Source organism: Cebus imitator, unplaced genomic scaffold (genome assembly GCF_001604975.1).
Source record: "Cebus imitator isolate Cc_AM_T3 unplaced genomic scaffold, Cebus_imitator-1.0 Scaffold24, whole genome shotgun sequence".
Classification (NCBI taxonomy): Eukaryota; Metazoa; Chordata; class Mammalia; order Primates; family Cebidae; genus Cebus; species Cebus imitator.
Genome location: NW_016107339.1, coordinates 8,801,240 through 8,825,083, shown reverse-complemented (window position 1 = coordinate 8,825,083; position 23,844 = coordinate 8,801,240). Strand labels below are relative to the sequence as shown.

Below are 23,844 nucleotides of genomic sequence, written 5' to 3'. Positions count from 1 at the left end.
AAAAAAAAAAAAAAAACTATTTTCTCTGATGCTGTAATAGTGGATACACGATACTATGCATCTATCAAAACACATAGAACTTTGCAGTAAGAGTGAACCTTAACATATATATTGACCTTAATGTGTGCATTAGTCAATCATTATTAACGTAAAATGTATACAAATTCTAAGCAATCATTTAGCAGGTCAGGGGATCCCAGATAGAACAGACTATGACAAAACAATCTAACTGTATTATAAATGTATGAAACAACCTCTCTGAAGGGGGTTGAGGGAAAGGGGTGCTGACCTCAGCAACTCTGGAAATGAGTGGAGTCTGTAAGACTGAAGGCAAAAGACCTGCATGTCAGTACTGTACTGTAGGTGTTAAGGTTGTCTCCACAAGTATATGGGCTAACAATTCTGAAACCATTATACATGTATACTGGAAATGAAAGATTAAGTCAAGGGATGACAGATGGTGGGATTCTGGGTTCTCACTTTTGAAGTAGAAGTTACAGATAAACAAGGGAAGATAGCCAGATGACTCAGGCAGGAATGGATTAGTCTGGTAAGACATCAGAATGAACTCATGCCTAGCTTACAGATACACACACACATAACACAAATGTGTGTATATATATGCATACATATTTATAAATATGTGTCTGTAGAGGGTTTATATTCACCCATATATTTATTTGCTCTGTCAGCTGAGAAGGCCTAGAAACAATGACATCTCACTAGCAATGACTGCACCTAGTATCAGAGTTTCTTGGTGTCTAATACCATTTTCCAATGAAGAAACCAGAGATCCTTGGAGAAATGGCAGATTCTAGGTCTGGGGCATCTTGTGCCAGAAAGTAAGGAAGTACTCAGCAAAATACAACAATGGGAGTATGTCAAAAGGACACCATAGCCACCTGAAAGAGCTCTCAATGGCCAAAGTAGGAACAATTTGAGACCCAAAATAAATGAAGCAGTATTAGATTATAACCCAAAGTATAAAATAAATATCCATGGGCCCACACCGATATATTTTTTATTTTATTTATTTTATTTTATTTTTGAGACAGGTCTCACTCTGTCACCCAGGCTGGAGTGCAGTGGCTCACCGCAGCCCTGACCTCCTGGGCTCAACTGATCCTCCTGCCTCAGCCTCCCAAGTACCTGGGATGACAGGTGTGTGCCACGACACCCAGCCACATTTTCAATTTATTATTGGTAGAGAGGGAGTCTTGCTATGTTGCCCAGGCCCATCTTGAACCTCCTGGGCTCAAGTGAGCGGTCAACCGTGGCATCCCAAAGTGCTGTGCTGGGAGTACAGGCTTAAGCCACCCTACCTGGCCTGATACAAATAAAAAATTGAATAAATAAATAAACAGGAGAGGAGAGACAAACTCCTATGCAGAATTCCATAGTTTCTGTAGCGACCCTGCACTTAAGGAAGTGGAGCATAATTCCCCATTCCTTAAATGTGGCCTAGGAATAGTGACTTCATTCCAAAGAGTACAGTGTGGAAAGAGAGAAAAAAAAGAATAAGTTTAGGCTGGGTGTCGTGCCTCATGCCTGTAATCCCAGCACTTTGGGAGGCCAAGGTGGGCAGATCACTGAGGTTAGGAGTCCAAGACCGGCCTGGGCAACATAGTGAAACCCCATTTCTACTAAAAATACAAAAGTTAGCTGGGCATAACAGCATGCGCCCGTAGTCCCAGCTACTCAGGAGCCTGAGGCAGGAGAATTGCTTGAACCTGAGAGGTGGAGGTTGCAGTGAGCCGAGATTGCACCATTGCACTCCAGTCTGGGCCACCGAGTGAGACTCTATCTCCAAAAAAAAAAAAAGTAAGTTTACAATGGAGCAGCCTGGCAAACACCACCTAGATTTCCAGAGCAAAATTTCCTAACCATGGTTGCAATCCCACCCTGGAATGTTTTATCTGTGTGGCACTCTCAGATCAAGAAATGAGAAATGCCAGGTGATCAAGATGAACATCAACAGTGATAATTCATGTTGATAGCCTGTGCCCTTGATATGATGCCATGAGAATGACACTTTACCTCTGTGGTCTTCCTCCTCCAAACCCATAACCCCAGTCTCATCACAAGAAAAACATCAGACAAATCCCAACTGAGGGACATTATACAAAATATCTCTCTAGTACCCCTCAAATTGTCGAGGTCATCAAAAACAAGGAAAGACTGAAAAATCTACCACAGCCAAGAGGAGTCTAAGGAGACACACAGACTAAATGTCACAGTGGCTTCAAGGTGTGCTTGCTGTTCCTGGGATAGAATGCTAAGGTGGGGTGGGGCCACCAACAGATACCTATGCACAGCTTAGAGAAGCATTTCCATGAGTGCACCGATCTCTACTAAAAATACAAATCGATCTTCCTGGCCCCCTCCCCTCCCCTTCCCTCCGTTCCTGCCCCTCTCTCCTTCCCTCTCGTTCCCTCCCCTTCCCTTTCCTCCGTTCCTGCCCCTCTCCCCTCCCCTCCCCTTCCCTCTGTTCCTGCCCCTCCCCTCCCTTCACCTTCCCTCCGTTCTTGGCCCCCTCCCCTCCCCTTCGCTCCCCTCCCAGACGTTCCTGGTCCCCTCATCTCCCTTCCCTCCTCTCCCCTCCCCCACCTTTTTTTTGAGACGGTGTCTCCCCAAGTTGGCCTGGTTGGTCTGGAACTCCTGAGCTCAAGCGATCCGCCCTGCTCAGCCTCCCAAAGTGCTGGGATTACAGCACTTCCATGACTTTTTAATAAATTTATACAGTTGTGCAACTGTCACCACAATCCACTTTTATTTTTCACAATCCACTTTTAGAACATTTCTGTTACTGCTTTCCTTCAATTTCTCCAAGCCCATCTGCATTGAATCCCCGCTCCCACACCTCGCCCCAAGTAACTGTGCTCTCTGTCTTTGTAGATTTGCCTAGTGTAATTTATTTTTTACTTCGGCAATATGAGGAGGTCGTGCAAAATAGAGGCTATTTAGGAACAGGCTAGGCGGACTTAAAACTGATGGAAAGTTTAAAATTGTTTAAAAGTGTGCTATAGTTTTACATGATTTTTTTAAAAAAGAGGAAAGGTGAGGAGAGGTTCCAGTCTGGGGCGGCCAGGACTGGGTGATGGTTCTGGAGCGGACAAGAGAAGTCACTCGAGAAGGAGAGCCCTCAAACCGCGCCCGCCCCGCACGAGGCGGGATCCACTCCCAGCCAACCCTCTCCGCCCCGGGGCGGCCGCCTTCCTCTCGCGCAGGCGCAGTGCTCCTGCTTCCGGGTCGACGGCGGGCGGGCGGAGCCTGTATTCACATCGATCTGAGCGCTGGCGATTGCTTCTGTCTGTTGTTTAGCTATGGAAGCTGCCGGGATGCAGCGAGGCCGCCGGAACCCCGGTCGGGGTCTAGTTTGGTGCTGACCGCCACCCGGGGTCGAGTAGACGATGGGGGAGCCTGGCTTCTTGGTCACGGGAGACCGCGCCGGTGGTCGGAGCTGGTGCCTGCGGCGGGTGGGGATGAGCGCCGGGTGGCTGCTGCTGGAAGATGGGCGTGAGGTAAGGGGGAAGGGGTCCTGTGGGGCGGAGGGCAGGGGCTGGAGGGAGCGGGGCTCCGGGGAGGGAGGAAGGCGTCTAGCTGGGCGGAATGAATGGCAGAGAGGAGGCGGGCACACGGATGGCGAGCGAGGTGTCTGTATGGGGTGGATCCTGGCGAGAGAAGGGAGGGAGCGGTTCTGGCTCGAGCGGCTGAAGGGTCTAAGGTGGGAGGTATTTGGGGAGAAATAGGACCCGAGTGGGAGAAAGGAAGAGATGAGAGTTCGGCTCTGGAGGGCCACAAGGATTGGGGTGAGGACGAGGCCTGGCCTGTGGGCGGCGGGTCGAGAAGAGGGCCCAGCCCAGAGAGGCCTGGGCCTACGGGGAGTGGGGTCGGGGCCGGGAAGGAGAGGGACGCGCAGAGGTTTTGAGGAGACGCGGGGTTGTCGAGGAGTGGAGGGCGGGGCCTGGCCAGATCCCGTTTAGGGCGCACGGAACCCCGCGGTGGCCTGCCAGGGAACGGTGGGTTGGAGCCTTCGAGCTGCTGGGCAGCCGAGGCGGGGCCTGGAAGGGCTGCCCGGCGCGTGAACTTTCTTGAGTTTGCCTTGAAAACGATTGCGAGTTTTGGGTTTTGTCCCTTAAAGTGATCAAACTCTCACGTAGAAATGTCTTTTTCCTTCCCACCTCTGAGGAACAGGGGCGCCTTAGACTGGGCCACATTTCTCCCGTGAAGCTCGGTACGGCCGAGTGGCACCGCTAGAGGAGGGGTCGGGCAGGGATTCCGAGTTTTCTCCAGAGGATGCCTGTCGCCTTTGTTAATGCAATCCCAAATGAAAAATTTTTAAAGGGGAAAGATGAGGCACGTTCCTGGCACGGTTCAAGATGCACCACCGTGGTGCATCTTCAAAGGGTGAGGAAAGGGAGGATGGAGTTAGATTGCAATCAGGTTAAGAGGAGAACTGGGTCAGGGACAAGCTGGTGATGACGGGAAACCATTTGGGTTTTGGAAATAATCTGTATGAAAGGTTCACTTTGCAATAAAAGTGGATAGTTGGTCATGATGTTGTAAACTCAAAAAGTCTTTGAGTCTTGCGTATGTTCAGGTAGATTTTTCCTGTAAGTCATACTCCTCAGTTCAGTCTGCCAGGTGTTGACTGAATACTTAACATTGGTGTACAATGAGAACACATAAAATTTGTGCGCTCAAAGAGTTTAAGGCTTGAGGGGGGAGAGAGGATTTATGCAATGAAGCGGTCTAAGAACTGCATATGGGCTGTATGATCAAGTGCCAAGATAAGGATTATTTAGTTCCATCCCAGAGCAGTAGTTCTTCAGGTCAGGGGAGGGATTCATGTCCAGGCTCAAATTTAGTTGCTACATTAGAGAGGGTTATAAAGGGTTACTTGTATGTTGTGATTTCGGGAACACTAAGAAAACATCTCTGTCCCCAAATACCTCTTCTATCCAGGTATTAGTGCCTAAAAGTCCACATTAGGCATTCATGCTTTTAGCTTGAGCACTGATCTTTCCCTGTGTGGCCCTTTCCAACAGTATATGTTTGTGAGAAGTTTAACAAATTAAAACATCAACACCTGAATAATAACCTGAACAATACATACAAAAATAAATTATTTTTATGTATAACTGTTACTTAATACATTATTTAATCTGATCCCTACATGCATACACACAACCTTTTAAGTTAACTTAGTGGGCAGGTGTTACTCCTGTAGATTCAATTGTTGTGGATTAATTTATCTTCTGAATAGCTTGGTAGTACTGCAGTCTTGGGCAGGTGGGATGGGGAGGAAGGATTAAATCACCTGTAGGAAGGGCAAGAAGACTATAAAGCACTCTTAGACATATTCTAAACCATTTGATCGTTTTGTGTCAGGGCCACTTCTATGGGGAGAGACCCATACAAACTGAGTGAATGATGAAGACACAGTGTTAAGACTGGCTGGCTTCAAGGACCTGTGTGGAGGAGAGGCCTGCCAGGCTTGGCTGCCTGCAAGGTCAGGTCATGGCATAGCCTGAAAAGAAATCTGAATCAAAGGCAAGAGAAGTTGTAGTTATTGTAATGGCCCCCAAATCATAGCACAAGCTGTTTCACACAAGATTTTAGGAGGTATGCTAATAACATTGTAACAGCAAAGGTAGGTCAGTTCCCTGCCTTTCCCTTTCCTAGTCTCAGATGTTGCAGATAAAATAATAAAACAGTTCCTTTCATTTCATTGATGGGACTAGTGGAGTAAATTGTCTGTCTAAATAAGTGGCTTTAAGCTTGTTAAAGCAATGCATAAAGTTTGGTGGAAAAACAATTAGAGATTTATTGCAAATTAGCTAGTTCTCAGGTACTGTAAAGTATCTTTGCCTTTGAGGAAAACAACAGAACCTTTCTCCCCTTTTCTTCTCTTGTATTTAGTTTTCATGAATTTTTCTGCCCCAAGGGAAAGGATGGTTGTATTCACTGGTTTGGGGCTTTTTGTTTTGTGGGGCTTTTTTTTTTTTTGACAGAATACTCCATCACCCAGGCTGGAGTGCAGTGGTGTGATCACACCTCCACCTCCTGGGTTCAAGGATTCTTCTGCCTCAGTCTCCCAAGTAGCTGGAATTACAAATGCGCACTGCTATCCCTGGCTAATTTTTGTATTTCCAGTAGAGAGGGAGGTTTCGCCATGTTGGCCAGGCTGGTCTCGAACTCCTGGCTTCATGTGATCTGCTCACCTGGGCCTCCCAAAGTGCTGGAATTACAGGTGTGAGCCACCACACCCAGCTGTATTTACTGGTTATTTGGGAAACAGTAGAAATTGTGCCCAGGAGGAAAGGGGTAATAATCATAGTGAAGGTGGACAAGGACAAGATGATCTTTTAGACCAATAATGTGTGTAAGCTCAAAGACTTGCAAATCTATTGTAAATGAAAATGGCCCCTCACATATGTGTCATCAGTCAATTCCCATGGGAAATTTAGTGTTCTGCTGAGTGGTCCTAAGATTTCCAGGTAGCCTCATTGCACTCTTTTATAGTATAGGTGAAACATCAGTAGTACCAAGGTAAATTCTGGGACCGGGCAGCACAGGGAAGGATGTAAAACAATGTTTCCTTTTTCTGGGTTCAGAGTCTGTTGGTGGAAATTTCAGAAGAAGGCACTCTTCTACTTTTTTGGTACCATTTTCCCCAGGCTACTCACAATGGCAGCCTGGCTGTCTCCCTTCAAGTATTAGCCTACAATACAGGACGCTTCCTCTCTTAGAGATAAAGCTACCTGAATGGAAATTTTTACTGAATATGGATGACAGATAAATCCCTAACCATTCCATTTTTAACAGATATATGTATTAATTCAGAGGAACTTCTATAATTAATGTAATTCTGGCAAAGTGTTAAAGAACTGAAAAACTTCATGCTCAGTGTTGGTGGAGTGGCCACCACAGCATTTTAAAGTGAGACCATATGAGTTCCAACTGCTGCTCCACATTCTCCAATGGTAATACAGTCTCCAACTTCTGACCTAAAAATACCCATCCTAAAATCTCCACTCATACGCAAGATCTCTATTCTTCCATTCATTCTCAAATATTAACTGAACACCATGCCAGGTATAGAAACACAATGTTAAACCAGACAGATAAAGTCCCTGCTTGTCTTATTTATATTCTAGCAAGGGAGAGGAGGGGAAAAGTAAAATAAGCAAGATAATTTTGGTTTGTGATAAATGCATGCTAATAACTGAAGAAATATGATGGGAAGCAGACAGCCAACTTTAGACAGTGGTGATCTGAGTAGGCTTATGAGTAGCTGAAACATGAAAGATTAGGAGCTCATGCAAGATATGAGAGAAGAGTGTTCTTAGAGGGGCTAAGGGAAAAGACCCTCAGGTAGGCTGGCACTTGGGGGAGAGGGGCTTAAGGAACGAGGGGCTGGAGCAGCTAGTGTTGGCACTATGGTATAAGACTAAAGAGGAGGTGACTCAGGACATTCAGGGTCTTATAGGCCATGGAAGGAAGTTTGAATGATTAAATGGTTTTAAGGAAAGAGGAGAATTATCTGATTTAAACATTTTTTTTTAATAATTTTTTAAATTTTTATATATTTTTTAAAGATGGGGTTTCACCATGGTGGTCAGCTGGTCTTGAACTCCCGACCTCAGGTGATCCGCCCGCCTTGGCCTCCAAAGTGCTTGGATTACAGGCGTGAGCCACCACACCCGGCTGATTTAAAATTTTAACATTTCTATTCCAGCTAGTGTGTAAAGTTTATGGGGGCTAGAGTGGGAACAGAAACAGTAGGAGGCCCGGTGGTTTGGACTAAGGTTGTGGCTGCAGAGATAGAAATGAACAGACTTCAGACATATTTGGATTATATCCCATAGAATTTACCAATGATTTCAATGTGGGGATGAGGGACAGAGATGAATCAAAGATGGCTTCTGGGATATGGGTTGAGCAGTTGGTTGGATGGTAGCATCGGTACTGAGATGAGAGTTTGTGGGGAGGAGAACAGGCATGATTCTGAAAGATTTTCAAAAGAAAAGGGCAGTTTTTAGCCAACTTTGGTTTCAAGGTTAAGGTTGTAGTAATGGTCATTAAAGAGGTCTTTTATGCACTGAGAAGAATAAGCAGGGAATTCTGTGATCTGGATCTCTGAAGAATTTAGTTTCCTTCCTTCACAGGGTTGTTAGGAACTAGATTTGTCCAACAAGAAAGTATGGTAGTTGTGAATTGGGGCTTCTTTTCAACCTTTCCAAAAGCTCTCAAGCTGTTCTTGTGGATAAGACAGAGAATATGTACTCCAATGCAGAGACTTTTGGTTGAATTATAATTGGCCCAGGGTGTATCCAGACTGTGTGGATTAATGTTTAGTAGACTTTCCTGAAAACTTTGCCTTTGGCTGCATCCCATTCTGTGTCTTGAATGAAGGTATAAAAGGCATCATATCATATTAATTTGGTGGGAGGGATATTAAGTATGTCTGTTCTGATGGCAGATTAAAAATTCAGAAAGGTCTTGACAAGTTGGTGTGATAGGCTGAACTAGCAAGGTGAAATTTAGTAGGAATCAGTCTAAGGTCCTGTGCTTGAACCTAAGGTTTTCCATCTGGTCAAGTATAGAGCGAAAGAGACATGACTTAGCATAGCATTTCTTGGAGGAGGGGGAGACCAAGAAATTTAATCATTCCTGAGTCCGAGGATACACTGGCAGTGTACTAGATCTGCTATGACAGCTAATGCAGTTTATACGGTCCAGTGATAATATCTAGAACTGGGAAAGTAACACTTGCATTTGACTGTGTGATTTATTTTTCTTAATATGGCATCCAGGAATAAAGATAAACCAGCAGTCCTTTCACAGATTCGTAAGAATGGCAAAGAGACTCAAACCCATTCCCTGGAAGTTAAGTTGAAGTAACTGCCACAGAACCAGGAAATGAGAAAACTTAATGTTCACTTTGAAACTTAATGTGACTTTGAAAGGGGATCGGAGATTTCCTGATGGTGCCCAGGGCAAAGCTAGTACCAATGGATGGAATTTATAGGGTGAAAGATGCCAAGTCAAAGACACTAAAAAAATAGGAGAGCCTGCCTTATGTAAAGTACACTTCTGTCTCCGGGGTTCAAATGATTCCTGCCTCAGCCTCCCAAGTAGCTGGGATTACAGGTACCCGCTACCATACCCAGCTAATTTTTGTATTTTTAGTAGAGACAGGGTTTCACCATGTTGGCCAGGCTGGTCTCAAACTCCAGACTTCACGATCCTGCCACCTTGGCCTCCCAAAGTACTGGGATTACAGGCATGAGCAACCGCTCCCGGACCTGCAGTGTTTATGAGTCGATGGGATGTGTAGAAAGAATTCCTCTATCTCATGGTCACTGAACCAGATGACCTTTCAAGATCTTGCCAACCCTGAAGTACATGGATAGCTCTTTTCAGCTTTCTCCTCCTGTCACAACAGTTTGTCTTTTTCTACTTGGTGGCTTTCATGGCAGCTAAAGAGGAGATAGCAGATAGCACTGTTTTGGTTTCACAGGTGTCTGGTCTCTTAAGTCAGGACCTGCATATGCTGCTGGTTGACAAGCTTTGTAAAAACCTCCCTTTTCAGCACAATGACTTCTTACATTGTATTTCTTACAATATATTTCTTATATTGTTTTTGTCTTCCCAGGTGACTGTAGGACGAGGATTTGGTGTCACATACCAACTGGTATCAAAAATCTGCCCTCTGATGATTTCTCGAAACCACTGTGTTTTAAAGCAGAATCCTGAGGGCCAGTGGACAATTACGGACAACAAGGTACAGAATTCATGGAAGCCTAATGAATTTTATTTATTTTTAAATTACTTTGTTTTTTTTTTGCATATGTAATTCATAAAATTCAAAAGTATAACTTCTTTCCTAGCCATCCAGTTTCCTTTTCCAGAAGCAGCCACTTCCATATGCTACCAGAGATTAGATTATGCTAAAATAATTTCTCTTGGTTTAGGGTGAAGTTTGTTACCTTGAAGAGAATACCTGAATTGGGGTAGTAGGTCCTATTCCAAAACTAGACTAAGTTACTGGGCAAGTTAGCCTGTTTGAGACGAAGCTCCAGAGATCCTGGAAATCTGCACAATCTCCTGAAGCTTCTGGAGTACACCGTGGCTCAGTGAACAGGCAGAGAAGGAAGAAACTGATCTGACTGCGCTTAGCTCCTTTCCTTCCTCACTTTTTTTTTTTTTTTTCATTTTTTCCTTCAAAGCTACTGCAAATCACCTCACTCCTTTCAATCTGAGCAACCTTCCTTGGCTTTTAAAACATGTTTTAAATATTGGTGTTCTGAAGATTTCCTTTGAATACCAGGTTTTTCTCTTACTTTAAACAAATTTGAAAACCACTATTGTAGTGGTAAATATATTGAGGGAGGTGTAATGGTACACAGAGCCCAGCAATTAGAAAGTACCTAATGCGCTGGGTGTGGTGGCACATGCCTGTAGTCCCAGCTACTGGGGAGGCTGAGGCCAGAGGATTGTTTGAGACCATGAGTTCTGGGTTATAATGCGCTATGCCATTCTGGTGCCTGCATTAGGTTTGGCATCAATATAGTGTCGTCCTAAGAGCAGGGGACCACCAGGTTGCTTAAGCAGAGGTGAACTGACCCAGGTTGGTAGCAGGGCAGGTCAAAACTGCTGTGCTGGTTAGCAATGGGATTGCACCTGTGAATAGCCACTGCACTCCAGTGTGGCTGACATGGTGAGGCCCTGTCTGTATCAAAAAGAAAAGAAAATGCCTAAAGTGCAGATGTACATGCACCCAGGAATACAGTGAAAACACAGACTATGAGGTGAGAGAAATTCTAATGTAAACAGTTAAGATCTAGGGAGTATAAAATGTCCTTAAGTACCATATCATACTGCTTCACTGCCCTGGTTAGGATTTTAAAGGTACCATTAGAAGGGAGGATATTCCAGATCTGCCCGGCAGCCCCATTTTGCATGCATAAAACTGCTAGATTTAAGCTGCTGGAAAGTATCTTCCTGTTCTAGTATTAAGTTCAGTTGGCACTGTATTGAAGGAGACAGTATATAAATGCCAAGTAAATTGGTTCAGCACTTTTAGCAAGGCACTATGAGCAGGATAAAAATTGGTACTGAGATTATCTAGTTTAACCCCTTATGTAGACAGATGAATCTGAGGCCCAGAGAGATTATAAACTGTCTTGCCCAAGGCCTTCTCTATAATGAGCCAGGACTTAAGTTTCTCTGCCATGCCCTGTGTCAAATACCAGTAAAGTACCTAAGCAATTTGCTATACTGGCTTTATGATGCCACACAAAATTAATTATGCATATTTGAAATATAGCTGCAAGATTTTGAAGCCTCTGTAATAGCGTATATCAGAACAGTTTAGGGAAAGATGTTTTCCTCATCAGAGTAGTCTGTATGATAATTGGGATTACAATATTATAGAGGCGAATTCTCTCCTTTTCTTAATTGTGTGCCATGTAGATGTGATCTCCACTTATGGGATTAGCAGATTTTTATAGGTTGGGAAGCCACTAACTGATCAACTTTAGTGTTATTTGAATGTTGACCACAGGAATACAGAGGCAGCCTGTGCAAGATCAGATCATGACTGCTCTGGGCTCCCTCTCCAGTGTTTGCTTTGTACCCTTCCTTCTAGGGCTGCTGTTACCATGTGATTCTTCTCAGGTCTCAGTCAGGCAGTAGAGAGGAAAGAGAGGTTTCTTAACAGCCTGTTTAAATCTTTTAGCTGTGATCATTTGTGAGGTAACTGATTTTTAAGAGAAGCTAGGACTGGGGTATTTTGATGGAACAATTCTTACAAGTAAATCCCCCCTACCCCTTGCATTTTTCTATTGACTATAGATGCTCCCTTTCTGGCTTCTTTCTGTCATGATGCCATGGCAATCGTCTTCTGCTGATAAGGGACCCTAATTTCAGCTGTAGGATATTATTGCTGTGGTTGTGTTTCAAGTCATTTGCCAAGTCTCTTTTAAGACATAGGTATTTCTAATAAGTTAAAACTCAGAGCTGCCTTCTCTCATCTGCTGGAATGGCCAGAAAGGGAGACTTTAAGTATAGATTTTAAAAATTGCAAGAAATGTGATTTTGGTTTAAAATTGGCTTAAAATATAGAAAAAAAAACCTTGGAGGACAGCTAACTCTGCACACAGTATGAAGATGGTTCTAGTTGTGTAGGTTTTGGTTAATTCATAAGCTCTTCAGATGGCCCGTCCTTTGTGTTGGTATCCAGCTCTTTCAGAAAATTGGTTGTTTTTATAACTCGATCAAAACATTTAAAAAAAAAAAAAATTGGTTGTTTTAAAGTCACAGTATGAAATGCCTTAGAGGTTCGGTCATGTCTTATTTGAGCCTTTCTCATTCTTCCCCTCCTCTCCTGTTGTTTTTCACCTGCTGCCTGGTGATTCCTACCTTTGTTCTTCTGCAGACTCTAGCAGTTGAAGTCTCTGTTGAGTATACTCTTATGTGAACAAACTTTGCTGTTTGGGACAGTTCAGTTTCTGGTCCTCCAGCAACCGGAGCAGTGGTTATCAACCCTGTTTCCAGTTTTTACTCTCATCTGGGGTACTTTTTAAAAATACTGATGGTAGTACAGTAAAAATGTTCATTCATCAAAAGACACCATTAAGAGAGTGAAAGGCCAACTCAGAGAGGAAGATGTTTGCTATGCTTTATAGTCGATGAAGGGCTTATACTGAGGTATATACAGAACTGCACATCAATAAAAAGACAGATGTGCCCAATTTAAAAATGAGCAAGAGACGAGCACTTCACAAAAGGTTGTATCCAGTGAAAAGTTGTTCAACCTTATTAATGATCTGGGGAATTTTAATTAAAACCATAATGGAATACCTCTACACATTCACCAGAGTGGCTAAAATTGAAGACTAGTGATGCCAGGTATTGGTAAGGATATGGAGCAATAGAATGCTCTTGCTCTTCTGTTGGGAGTGCAAATTGGTACAACTACTTTGGGAAATTATTTGCCATTATTTATTAAAGTTGAACATATATATATATAGCTCTTGACACACTGTTTTCACTCCCAGGGAAACAGCACAAATGTCCATCAACAGTAGAATGGATAAATTGTGGAATAATCTTATATTGAAACACTATACTGTAGTGAATATTAATGAACTATATCTAATAACATAGATAAATCTCACATAATATTGAGTGAAAGAAGACAGACAGAAAAGAACACATATTATATGATGCCATTTATACAGTGTTTCAAACCAGGCAAAATTAGCATGTGCTGTTAAATCTGGTTGGTAGTCACCTTATTGCCAGAGTGGCCGCTGACCAGAAGGAGGCACAAGGGGGCTTCTGGGATGCTGATAATGTGGGATGGGATTTGTTTTGTTTTTGGCCTCACGGCAGTTAAACTGAGATATTCATTTTGTGGCTGTTGACCTAGTTGGTACATTTATGATTTGTGCACGTTTACGTTTGCATGTTCTGCCTGAGTAAAGAGGTTTTAAAAAGATATTGATGGATACACAATTAATATAACTGCTAAAATAAGACTTGATGATACCAAGTGCTGGCAAGTATGCAGAATAACTGGAACTTCTAAACACTCAAGTGTGAATATAAAATGGCACCTCCACTCTGAAAAACTGGTGGTTTATTTCTTTTTATTTTTTTGAGATGGAGTCTCACTCTGTTGCCCAGGCTGGCATGCAGTCGTGCAATATTGGCTCACTGAAACCTCCACCTCCTGGGTTCAAGCCTTCCGAGTAGATGGGATTACAGGTGCCTGCCACTGTGCCCAGCTAATTTTTGTATTTTTAGTAGAGATGGGGTTTCACCATGTTGGCCAGGCTGGTCTCAAACTCCTGACCTCGTGATCGTCCCACCTCGGCCTCCCAAAGTGCTGGGATTACAGGCATGAGCCACCGTGTCTGGCCAAAACTGGTGGTTTCTAAGAGTCAAATATACACTTGTCCAGTAATTCGTATTCTCTCTCTCTCTATCTCTCTCTCTCTCTCTCTCCCTCTCCCTTTCCCTCTCTCTCATTCTCTCCCTCTCAATCCCTCTCCCTCCTTTCTTTTTCCTTCCTTCCTTCTTTCCTTCCTTCCTTCCTTCCTTCCTTCCTTCCTTCCTTCCTTCCTTCTTCCTTTTCGTTCTTTTCTGCCTTTTCTTTCTTTCCTCTCTTTCTCTTTTTTCTCTCTTTCAAGATGGAGTCTTGCTCTTGCTGCCCAGGCTAGAGTACAATAGCGCGATCTTGGCGCATTGCAACCTCTGCCTCCCAGGTTCAAGCAATTCTGCCTTTGCTTCCCAAGTAGCTGAGATTACAGGTATGCACCACCGCATCCGGCTAATTTCTTTATTTTTAGTAGAGACAGTGTTCCTCCATGTTGGTCAGGCTGGTCTCAAACTCCTGACCTCAAGTGACCTGCCTGCCTCGACCTCCCAAAGTGCTAAGATTACAGGTGTGAGCCACCACAGCCGGCCCAGTGATCCTATTTCTAGGTATTTATCCAAGATTAAGGAAAGTTTATGTTCTCACAGAAACTTGTATGTGAATGTTTGTAGTGGCTTTATTACTAATCACCAAAAGCTGGGAAAAAAGCAACTAGAGAATGGATAAACTGTGCTCCACTGGTACTACCTTCAATATTACTCAGCAATAAAATAAACAGCTGGTAATGCAACAGTGTGGATGAATTTCAGAGGCATTACACTAAGTGAGAGAAGCAAGCCTCAAAAGTGGAGACACTGATTCCATTTGTATTACATTCTGGGAAAGGGTAGAGAACAGATAAGTAGTTGCCTGGGAATGGGGGAAACCTTGACTACCAAGGGGCTTTGTATCCTTTGTATCCTGATACAGTTTGTATATAAAGGTAACTTTTAAAATACTGATAATTAGGTCCTATCTCAGACCAATTAACTCCCTTTGAGGGCCAAACCCAGGCACCCCTCTTTGTTTTAAACTTTCCCAAGTAGTTTTACTGTATATTCAGGGTTGAGAACCACTGAGCTATGTAAATTATCTAAAGCACTCCAAGAAAATACTGCCTTTTGGTTTTGAGTTTCCACTCTCTTCAATAAGTTTAAAAATAGCTGGACAGAAATTGAACATCAGGTGAAGTAGTAATTCCTGTCTACGTGGATGTGGGTCATCCCACCTTTTTCCCATTGGTGGCTGAGAGACATCAGGCAGACTTTTCTGGGTATCATTTTCTGCTGCTAACATTGTTCAAGTGGGTAGTTATGAAAACCAACATCAAGAAAGCCTTGAACAGAGCATGATTATTTAAACCATTGTATTTGAGATCATATCCAGCAGTACTTGATTGTTCTTATCAGCCATGGGATTTTTGTCCATTTCTAGTGTCCTATGAACAGACCTGACTCAGGGCTTTGGTTTAAATTGTGCCACTAGATGTCACTGAGAAGTGATGAATGGGTAAATGCACAAGGGGCCAAGGATAAAATGTGATGGGGAATTTTTGAGTTTATTTTCCAGCTTCTAAAAGGGCTCTGAAGGGGATGGGTTAATGTAGAGGATCTAGTGGAGGGCTGCAACATATCACGAAAGTTTGCCCCAGCTTCTGAGGAATTCTTACTCTCTTTAGCTCTGGGATGCTTCTGTCATCTCATTTATTTATTTATTTAACCTCTTCTTAGCTTTGGAGACTCTTAAAATTTCTGTACCTTGGCATTAGGTGGCCTTCTGTGTCTTATCCCTTTTCCTGAGACGTTTTTCCTGCATGTAACCTAAAATTGACTGTCCTGCTCTAAAATTGTACTCAGCTTCTTCTGGCCTCACCCCTCTCTTTTGTTATTTCTCTTATGTTGTTTCAGAATTCAGCAAAACTGATCACTCCCCATAGTTTCTCAGGCTGAACAGAAAGGATGTGAGGAGGTTTCCTGGATGCGCCAGGTTAGGCCCGATGTGCAGTGGGTTAACACTAGTCTTTCTGTATATATCTATGCAAGTCTTTGCAAACCAAGTTATATAAAGGTGGAAACAAGAGCCTAATGCCAAACCAGAGTTAAGATCTGATCTCTAGTTTCCCTTTACCCTCTGTGCCTTGTGGTCAAGCCCCTGTCCTTCATATTTGAGTTGACTGGGGATTTTTTTCTAGCTGAAAGTAGATAGCTGTAGTTGCCAGTGTAAACGTAAGTCTGAGTCCCAATTCAGAAGTGAGCTTCATCTCTGGCCTATCTCGCAAACTGAAGTCCATGATCTGGGTTAAAATGCCCACCAATGTATTTCACCTCTGAATCTTGAATTTGTTTCATGTCTATTTTAGGACCTATCATCTGCATTTAGCATCCCTTAGCTATCCCAGCTGCACATAATACTCCTTTGCATTTATAGGATATGCCATGTAATCCCACATTTACTTATTTGAGTCCTTGTGTTGTCTTTTCCACAGTCCGCTGCTGAAAGTTTTCTTGTCTTTTGTACTTAATATATTTGCCTTGCATGACATTGAGCATAGAATTGAACTGATTGTTGACGAATCAGTTGAACCAAGGCATAGTAATAGTAGTGAACAGTTATGAAATATGATGCCCAGGTACTGTCTAAATACATGCCGTGTTTTATCTCATTAAATCCACACAGACACCATGAGGGAGGGACTATTATTTTCCTCCATTTTAACCATGCAGCAACTGGGCCATAAAGAGGTCAAGAAACCTGCCCAACATCACCCAGCTGCTAAGTGATAGAGCCACATTACAAACCCAGGCAGCCTGACTCCAGGATGTGTATTCTTAATCTCGATACTATGACTTCATTAAAACCATAAAAGTAAATATTTTATTTATTTTGGAGGCAGAGTCTCATCTCTGTACTCTGTCACCCAGGCTGGAGTACAGTGACACGATCTCAGCTCACAGCAACCTCTGCCTCCCGGATTCAAGCTATTCTCATGCCTTAAACTCCCAGGTAGCTGGGATTACAGGCACCCACCACCATGACCAGCTAATTTCTGTATTTTTAGTAGAGATGGGATTTTGCTGTGTTGGCCAGGGTGGTCTTGAACTCCTGGCCTCAAGTGATCTGCACACCTCAGCCTCCTAAAGTATTGAGATTACAGTTGTAAGCCACCGCTCCCGGACAGGAAATATTTATTAAGCATTTGTTATGTGTAAGTTATTGTGCTAAGTGATTTACATGCATTATCTTATTCATTCCTCACAGGAACAGTATGAGGTAGGTACCGTACTATCCCTATTCTGCAGACAAAACTGAGGCATGGAGAGGTTAAGTAAATTGCCAAACACCATGCAGACTGTGAACCTGCATCTGAGTCCAGAGCTCCAGCTTTTAACTGCTATCCTGTATTGCCCATATACCCCTGTTGGTATTAATTGGGTCAGATCCTACCTGCCATTTGACCCCAGTACAGGATATATTACTCTGTTTTCTTTTGGTTTATGTGTGCTTGCTCTTTCACCAGTGTGTTAAGGATCCACATCCAGAGATAGTATTTGAGCCTACTTCATGGACCTCACCCTTAGATACTGCTTTCTTCACTAATCGCATTTTTTCTAGTTTTGGGACATTGCCTTATTGCCTCCAGTTTAGGTCAGTAGGAACTATCCAGTTTCCGTTTCCTTTCATGCTATTGTATGTGTTTGAGTAAATTAACCACCAATAATGTAAGGTGATTCCTGCCTGTGACGTGGCAGCTCTCTGTGGAGGCATGAATGTGAAATATAGGTAAAAAGCCAAAGCACTGCTTGACAAATGCTGTTTCTAAGGATGGTAGTTTATGATTCTTTCTTTTCAGTTTGTTATCAAGAGTTTTCCTTCTGAAAAGGCAGAAGGTTTTAGAGTAGCAGGAGAGAGATTCTATTAAGAGGATGAAAATCATGAAGCTTATTTCTTTCTTTAACTTTCTCCAGAGTCTGAATGGTGTTTGGCTGAACAGACAGCGTCTGGAACCTTTAAGAGTCTATTCCATTCATAAGGGAGACTACATCCAACTTGGAGTGCCTCTGGAGAATAAGGAGAATGCGGAGTATGAATATGAAGTTACTGAAGAAGACTGGGCGACGATATATCCTTGTCTTTCCCCAAAGAATGACCAGATGATAGAAAAAAATAAGGGATTGAGAACTAAAAGGAAATTTAGTTTGGATGAATTAGAGGGTCCTGGAGCTGAAGGCCCCTCAAATTTGAAATCCAAAATAAACAAAGTGTCTTATGAATCTGGTCAGTCAGTGAAATCACAGGGGAAAGGTGAAGTGGCCAGTATACCCTCTGAAAATTTAAATCCTAAGTTGGCTGCCCTTGAGCCAAATAAGAAGACCACAGGGCCTCCCATTTACCCTGGCTTCCCCAAAGTCACAGAGGCTCAGCAGAAAGCCTCAAACTCTTCAGCATCTCAGAGCAGCTTACAGCTGTTTAAGGTGACCATGTCCAGGATTCTGAAGCTGAAAATACAGATGCAGGAAAAACAAGAAGCTGTTAGGAATGTGAAAAAGCAGACCCAAAAGGGGAACTCAAAGAAAATTGTGAAAATGGAGCAGGAACTGCAGGACTTGCAGTCCCAGCTGTGTGCAGAGCAGGCTCAGCAGCAGGCAAGAGTGGAGCAACTAGAGAAGACTTTCCAGGAAGAGGAACAGCATCTTCAGGTACCACATCCTTCAGGAAGGAAAGGGCAAGAGTGGTCATCAGGGGTGGGGCAGGCACTTCATGAGCCTCTGGCCAGAGTTCTCAGTTTCTGGGCCAGGCACCAAATTCTGAGCACCAAAGACAGGAAATGGAATGGGAACAGTAAACTCTTGAGATGAGGGAATTGGGTTGAGTAAAGGGTTAAGGCTTCAGCACGCTGATGAGATCAGGAGCCGGAGTTGGGGCGCTAAGATAGGGTAAAATATCCAGGAGAGCCAGTGAGGACATATCCCAGGATGCAAAGCTGAGTCAACTCAGAACCAACATGAATTCAGGGGAAGGTTAGGTGAAGGTCAAGATGCCACAAAACCACAGTATAGCCCAATTAAATCAATAGTTGTCTTCAGGACTTACTTATCTTTTCTCTGGGCCAAGGCCAGATCACTTAGTCCCAGGGCAGGTACAGGTCAGCTGGTTCCTTTGCCCTTGTACCTGACAGTTTGTTAGCTAGAAAGGTTAGTTAACTCTGTAGCTAACCCAGGAGGTAAGAAGCTAAAAAGGCAGAAAATGTTTTTGTTTCTATTTTGAGCAGCTAGCATGTGATGGGACAGATGCACCATGGCTGCATTGTTGAGTTGAATGATAAACCACTTTCCGCAGGGCCTATAGTAGGAAGATAAAATAATGGCTGTCTTAGCTGTATAAAGACCAAATGTGTTCCCATCCCTGAGTCATTTGCTTAGATGACATGCTCTTGCACAAAGCTTTAGGCTAGAGCAGATCCTGTCCCTGCCCAAAATGTCATTTCCTATCTGTCAGGAACCACATGTTTTACTCCCACCCAGTGGTTCAGGTAATATTGAATGTCAGAAATTCCCCATTGTTTACTTAGAACTCAGATGGACCAGTCACCATTGAAGTGAACAAGCTTTTTGTTTGGGTTGCTCAGGGTAAGGAACAACCAGCGGTAGTGTTGGCTTATTTCTGAGCAATTTATAAATGTCATTCTGATCTCTGCCATCCCCTTGAACTGGTAGCATTAGCAAAGGCCATGGATTAAATAGGACTTTCGAGAGTATACACTGCTTATTTGTGGGTACCTTTTTGCTTCCCTTATTCAGCCTAGACTAGTTCTTGAAATTAATAGAGGGGGGTTTATGTCTACATATTTAGATGTAGACCTTCACACCTTCACTGGGACAGAACTCTCTGTAAAGGCTAATATTGTTCAGGGACAAGTTACTGTTGATTAATATTTGTGGCTTCTCTGGACATGCTTCAAGGTATAGCTGCAAAGTCTTTTTCTGTACCAAAATGTTAAAGGCAAAAGGACTGGTTTCGAGAATTTCTCTGGGTATGAGTAGGTTGTATATTTATTGCTCATAGTGAAGTGTATCTAGTCCCTTGTTGATCAGCTGCATCTCCCTCTGTCCACCAAGCCCTAGGGATTTATCCTACCTGCTACCACTTGTTTAGAAGTTCATTAAACTCTTGCTGCTTCACACTTATTTTTTTTTAATTTTTAATTTTTTTATTGCATTTTAGGTTTTGGGGTACATGTGAAGAACATGCAAGATTGTTACATAGGTACACACATGGCAGCATGATTTGCTGCCTTCCTCCCCATCACCTATATCTGGCATTTCTCCCCATGCTCTCTCTCCCCAACTCCCCACCTCCTGCTGTCCCCCGCCACTTCCCCCCGACAGACCCCAGTGTGTGATGCTCCCTTCCCTGTGTCCATGTGTTCTCGTTGTTCAACACCCACCTATGAGTGAGAACATGCAGTGTTTGATTTTCTGTTCTTGTGTCGTTTTGCTGATAATGATGGTTTCCAGGTTCATCCGTGTCCCTACAAAGGGCACGAACTCATCGTTTTTTTATGGCTGCATAGTATTCCATGGTGTATATGTGCCACATTTTCCCTGTCCATTCTATCATTGATGGGCATTTGGGTTGGTTCCAGGTCTTTTCTATTGTAAACAGTGCTGCAGTGAACATTCGTGTGCATGTGTCCTTATAATAGAATGATTTATAATCCTTTGAATATATACCCAGTAATGGGATTGCTGGGTCAAATGGAATTTCTATTTCTAGGTCCTTGAGGAATCGCCACACTGTCTTCCACAGTGGTTGAACTAATTTACACTCCCACCAACAGTGTAAAAGTGTTCCTATTTCTCCACATCCTCTCCAGCATCTGTTGTCTCCAGATTTTTTAATGATTGCCATTCTGACTGGTGTGAGATGATATCTCAATGTAGTTTTGATTTGCATTTCTCTAATGACCAGTGATGATGAGCATTTTTTCATATGTTTGTTGGCCTCATGTATGTCTTCTTTTGTAAAGTGTCTGTTCATATCCTTTGCCCACTTTTGAATGGGCTTGTTTGTTTTTTTCTTGTAAATCTATTTTAGTTCTTTGTAGATTCTGGATATCAGCCCTTTGTCAGATGGGTAGTTTGCAAAAATTTTTTCCCATTCTGTTGGTTGCCGATTCACTGTAATGACTGTTTCTTTTGCTGTGCAGAAGCTGTGGAGTTTGATTAGGTCCCATTTGTCTACTTTGGCTTTTGTTGCCAATGCTTTTGGTGTTTTGGTCATGAAGTCCTTGCCTATGCCTATGTCCTGAATGGTTTTGCCTAGATTTTCTTCTAGGGTTTTTATGGTGTTAGGTCTTATGTTTAAGTTTTTAATCCATCTGGAGTTAATTTTAGTGTAAGGTGTCAGGAAGGGGTCCAGTTTCTGCTTTCTGCACATGACATGGCTTGCCAGTTTTCCCAACATCATTTATTATACAGAGAATCCTTTCCCCATTGCTTGTTTTTGTCGGGTTTGTCAAAGATCAGATGGTTGAAGATGTGTGGTGTTGCCTCCGAGGCCTCTGTTCTGTTCCATTGGTCTATATCTCTGTTTTGGTAGCAGTACCATGCTGTTTTGATTACTGCAGCCTTGTAGTATAGTTTGAAGTCCAGTACTGTGATGCCTCCAGCTTTGTTCTTTTTTTTTTAAATTGACTTGGCTATGCGGGCTCTCTTTGGTTCCATATGAAGTTTAAGTTGTTTTTTTCCAATTCTGTGAAGAAGTTTGGTAGCTTGATGGGGATAGCGTTGAATCTGTAAATTACTTTGGGCAGTATGGCCATTTTCACAATATTGATTCTTCCTAAACATGAGCATGGAATGTTTCTTCATCTGTTTGTGCCCTCTCTTATTTAGTTGAGCAGTGGTTTGTAGTTCTCCTTGAAGAGGTCCTTTACATTCCTTGTTAGTTGTATTCCTAGGTATTTTATTCTCTTTGTAGCAATTGTGAATGGCAGTTTGTTCTTGATTTGGCCCTCTTTAAGTCTGTTATTGGTGTATAGGAATGCTTGTGATTTTTGCACATTGATTTTGTATCCTGAGACTTTGCTGAACTTGCTTATCAGTTTCAGGAGGTTTCGGGCTGAGACGATGGGGTCTTCTAGATATACAATCATGTCGTCTGCAAAGAGAGACAATTTGACTTCCTCCTTTCCTATTTGAATGCCCTTTATTTCTTTTTCTTGCCTGATTGCTCTGGCTAGAACTTCTAGTACTATATTAATAGGAGTGGTGAGAGAGGGCATCCTTGTCTAGTGCCAGATTTCAAAGGGAATGCTTCCAGTTTTTGCCCATTCATTATGATATTGGCTGTTGGTTTGTCATAAATAGCTTTTATTATTTTGAGATACGTTCCATCCGTACCTAGTTTATTGAGGGTTTTTAGCATAAAGGGCTGTTGAATTTTGTCAAAGGCCTTCCCTGCATCAATTGAGATAATTGTATGGTTTTTGTCTTTGGTTCTGTTTATGTGGTGAATTACGTTTATAGACTTCTGTATGTTGAACCAGCCTTGCATCCCCAGGATGAAGCCTACTTGATCACGGTGGATAAGCTTTTTGATGTGCTCTTGCAATCGGTTTGCCAGTATTTATTGAAGATTTTTACATCTATGTTCATCATGGATATTGGCTTGAAGTTTTCTTTTCTTGCTGAGTCTCTGCTGGGTTTTGGTATCGGAATGATGTTGGTCTCATAAAATGATTTGGGAAGGATTCCCTCTTTTTGGATTATTTGGAATAGTTCAGAAGGAATGGTACCAGCTCCTCTTTGTATGTCTGGTAGAATTTGGCTGTGAACCCATCTGGACCTGGGCTTTTTTTGGGTGGTAGGCTATTAATTGCTGCCTCAACTTCTGCCCTTGTTACTGGTCTATTCATGGTTTCGACTTTTTCCTAGTTTAGGCTTGGGAGGATGCAAGTGTCCAGGAATTTATCCGTTTCTTCCTGGTTTACTGGTTTCTGTGCGTCGAGTTGTTTGTAATAATCTCTGATGATGGTTTGTATTTCTGTGGAATCTGTGGTGATATCCCCTTTATCGTATTTTATTGCATCTATTTGATTATTCTCTCTTTACTTTTTTATTAATCTGGTTAGTGGTCTATTTTGTTGATCTTTTCCAAAAACCAGCTCCTGGATTTATTGATTTTTTGAAGGGTTTTTTATGTCTCTTATCTCCTTCCGTTCTGCTCTGATCTTAGTTATTTCTTGTCTTCTGCTAGGTTTTGAGTTTTTTTGATCTTGCTCCTCTGGCTCTTTCAACTTTGACGATAGGGTGTTGATTTTAGATCTTTCCTTGCTTCTCATGTAGGCATTTATTGCTATATATTGTCCTCTAGACACTGCTTTAAATGTGTCCCAGAGATTCTGGTACATTGTGTCGTCGTTCTCCTTGTTTTGAAGAACATCTTCATTTCTGCCTTCATTTCATCGTTTATCCAGTCTACATTCAAGAACCAGTTGTTCAGCTTCCATGAAGCTGTGCGGTTCTGAGTTAGTTTCTCAGTTCTGAGTTCTAACTTGATTGCACTGTGGTCTGAGAGGCTGTTACGATTTCCATTCTTTTGCATTTGCTGAGGAGTGATTTACTTCCAATTATGTGGTCAGTTTTAGAGTAGGTGTGATGTGGTACTGAGAAGAATGTGTATTCTGTGGATTTGGGGTAGAGAGTTCTGTAAATGTCCATTAGGTTTGCTTGGTCCAGGCTTGAGTTCAAGTCCTGGATATCCTTGTTAATTTTCTGTCTTGTTGATCTGTCTAATATTGACAGTGGAGTGTTAAAGTCTCCCACTATTATTGTGTGGGAGTCTAAGTCTCTTTGTAAGTCATTAAGAACTTGCCTTATGTATCTGGGTGCTCCTGTATTGGGTGCATATAT

General features: G+C 42.7%; 1 protein-coding gene across 4 annotated transcripts in view; it reads left to right on the top strand.

The window, feature by feature from the left end:
• Window positions 1–3,207: 3,207 nt before the first annotated feature.
• Window positions 3,208–23,844, top strand: part of RNF8 (ring finger protein 8) — a 44,563-nt gene continuing 23,926 nt past the window's right edge. For 3 of the 4 annotated variants that reach the window (XM_017522565.1, XM_017522564.1, XM_037736237.1), the window contains exons 1-3: window positions 3,208–3,521; window positions 9,662–9,790; window positions 17,896–18,627. In XM_017522565.1, coding sequence (XP_017378054.1) covers window positions 3,411–3,521; window positions 9,662–9,790; window positions 17,896–18,627 — 972 coding nt within the window. In that variant the 5' untranslated portion in view covers window positions 3,208–3,410. Of the gene's footprint in view, window positions 3,522–3,758; window positions 3,810–9,661; window positions 9,791–17,895; window positions 18,628–23,844 lie in introns of those variants that run through there. The other variant, XM_037736238.1, reaches the window with a different exon arrangement.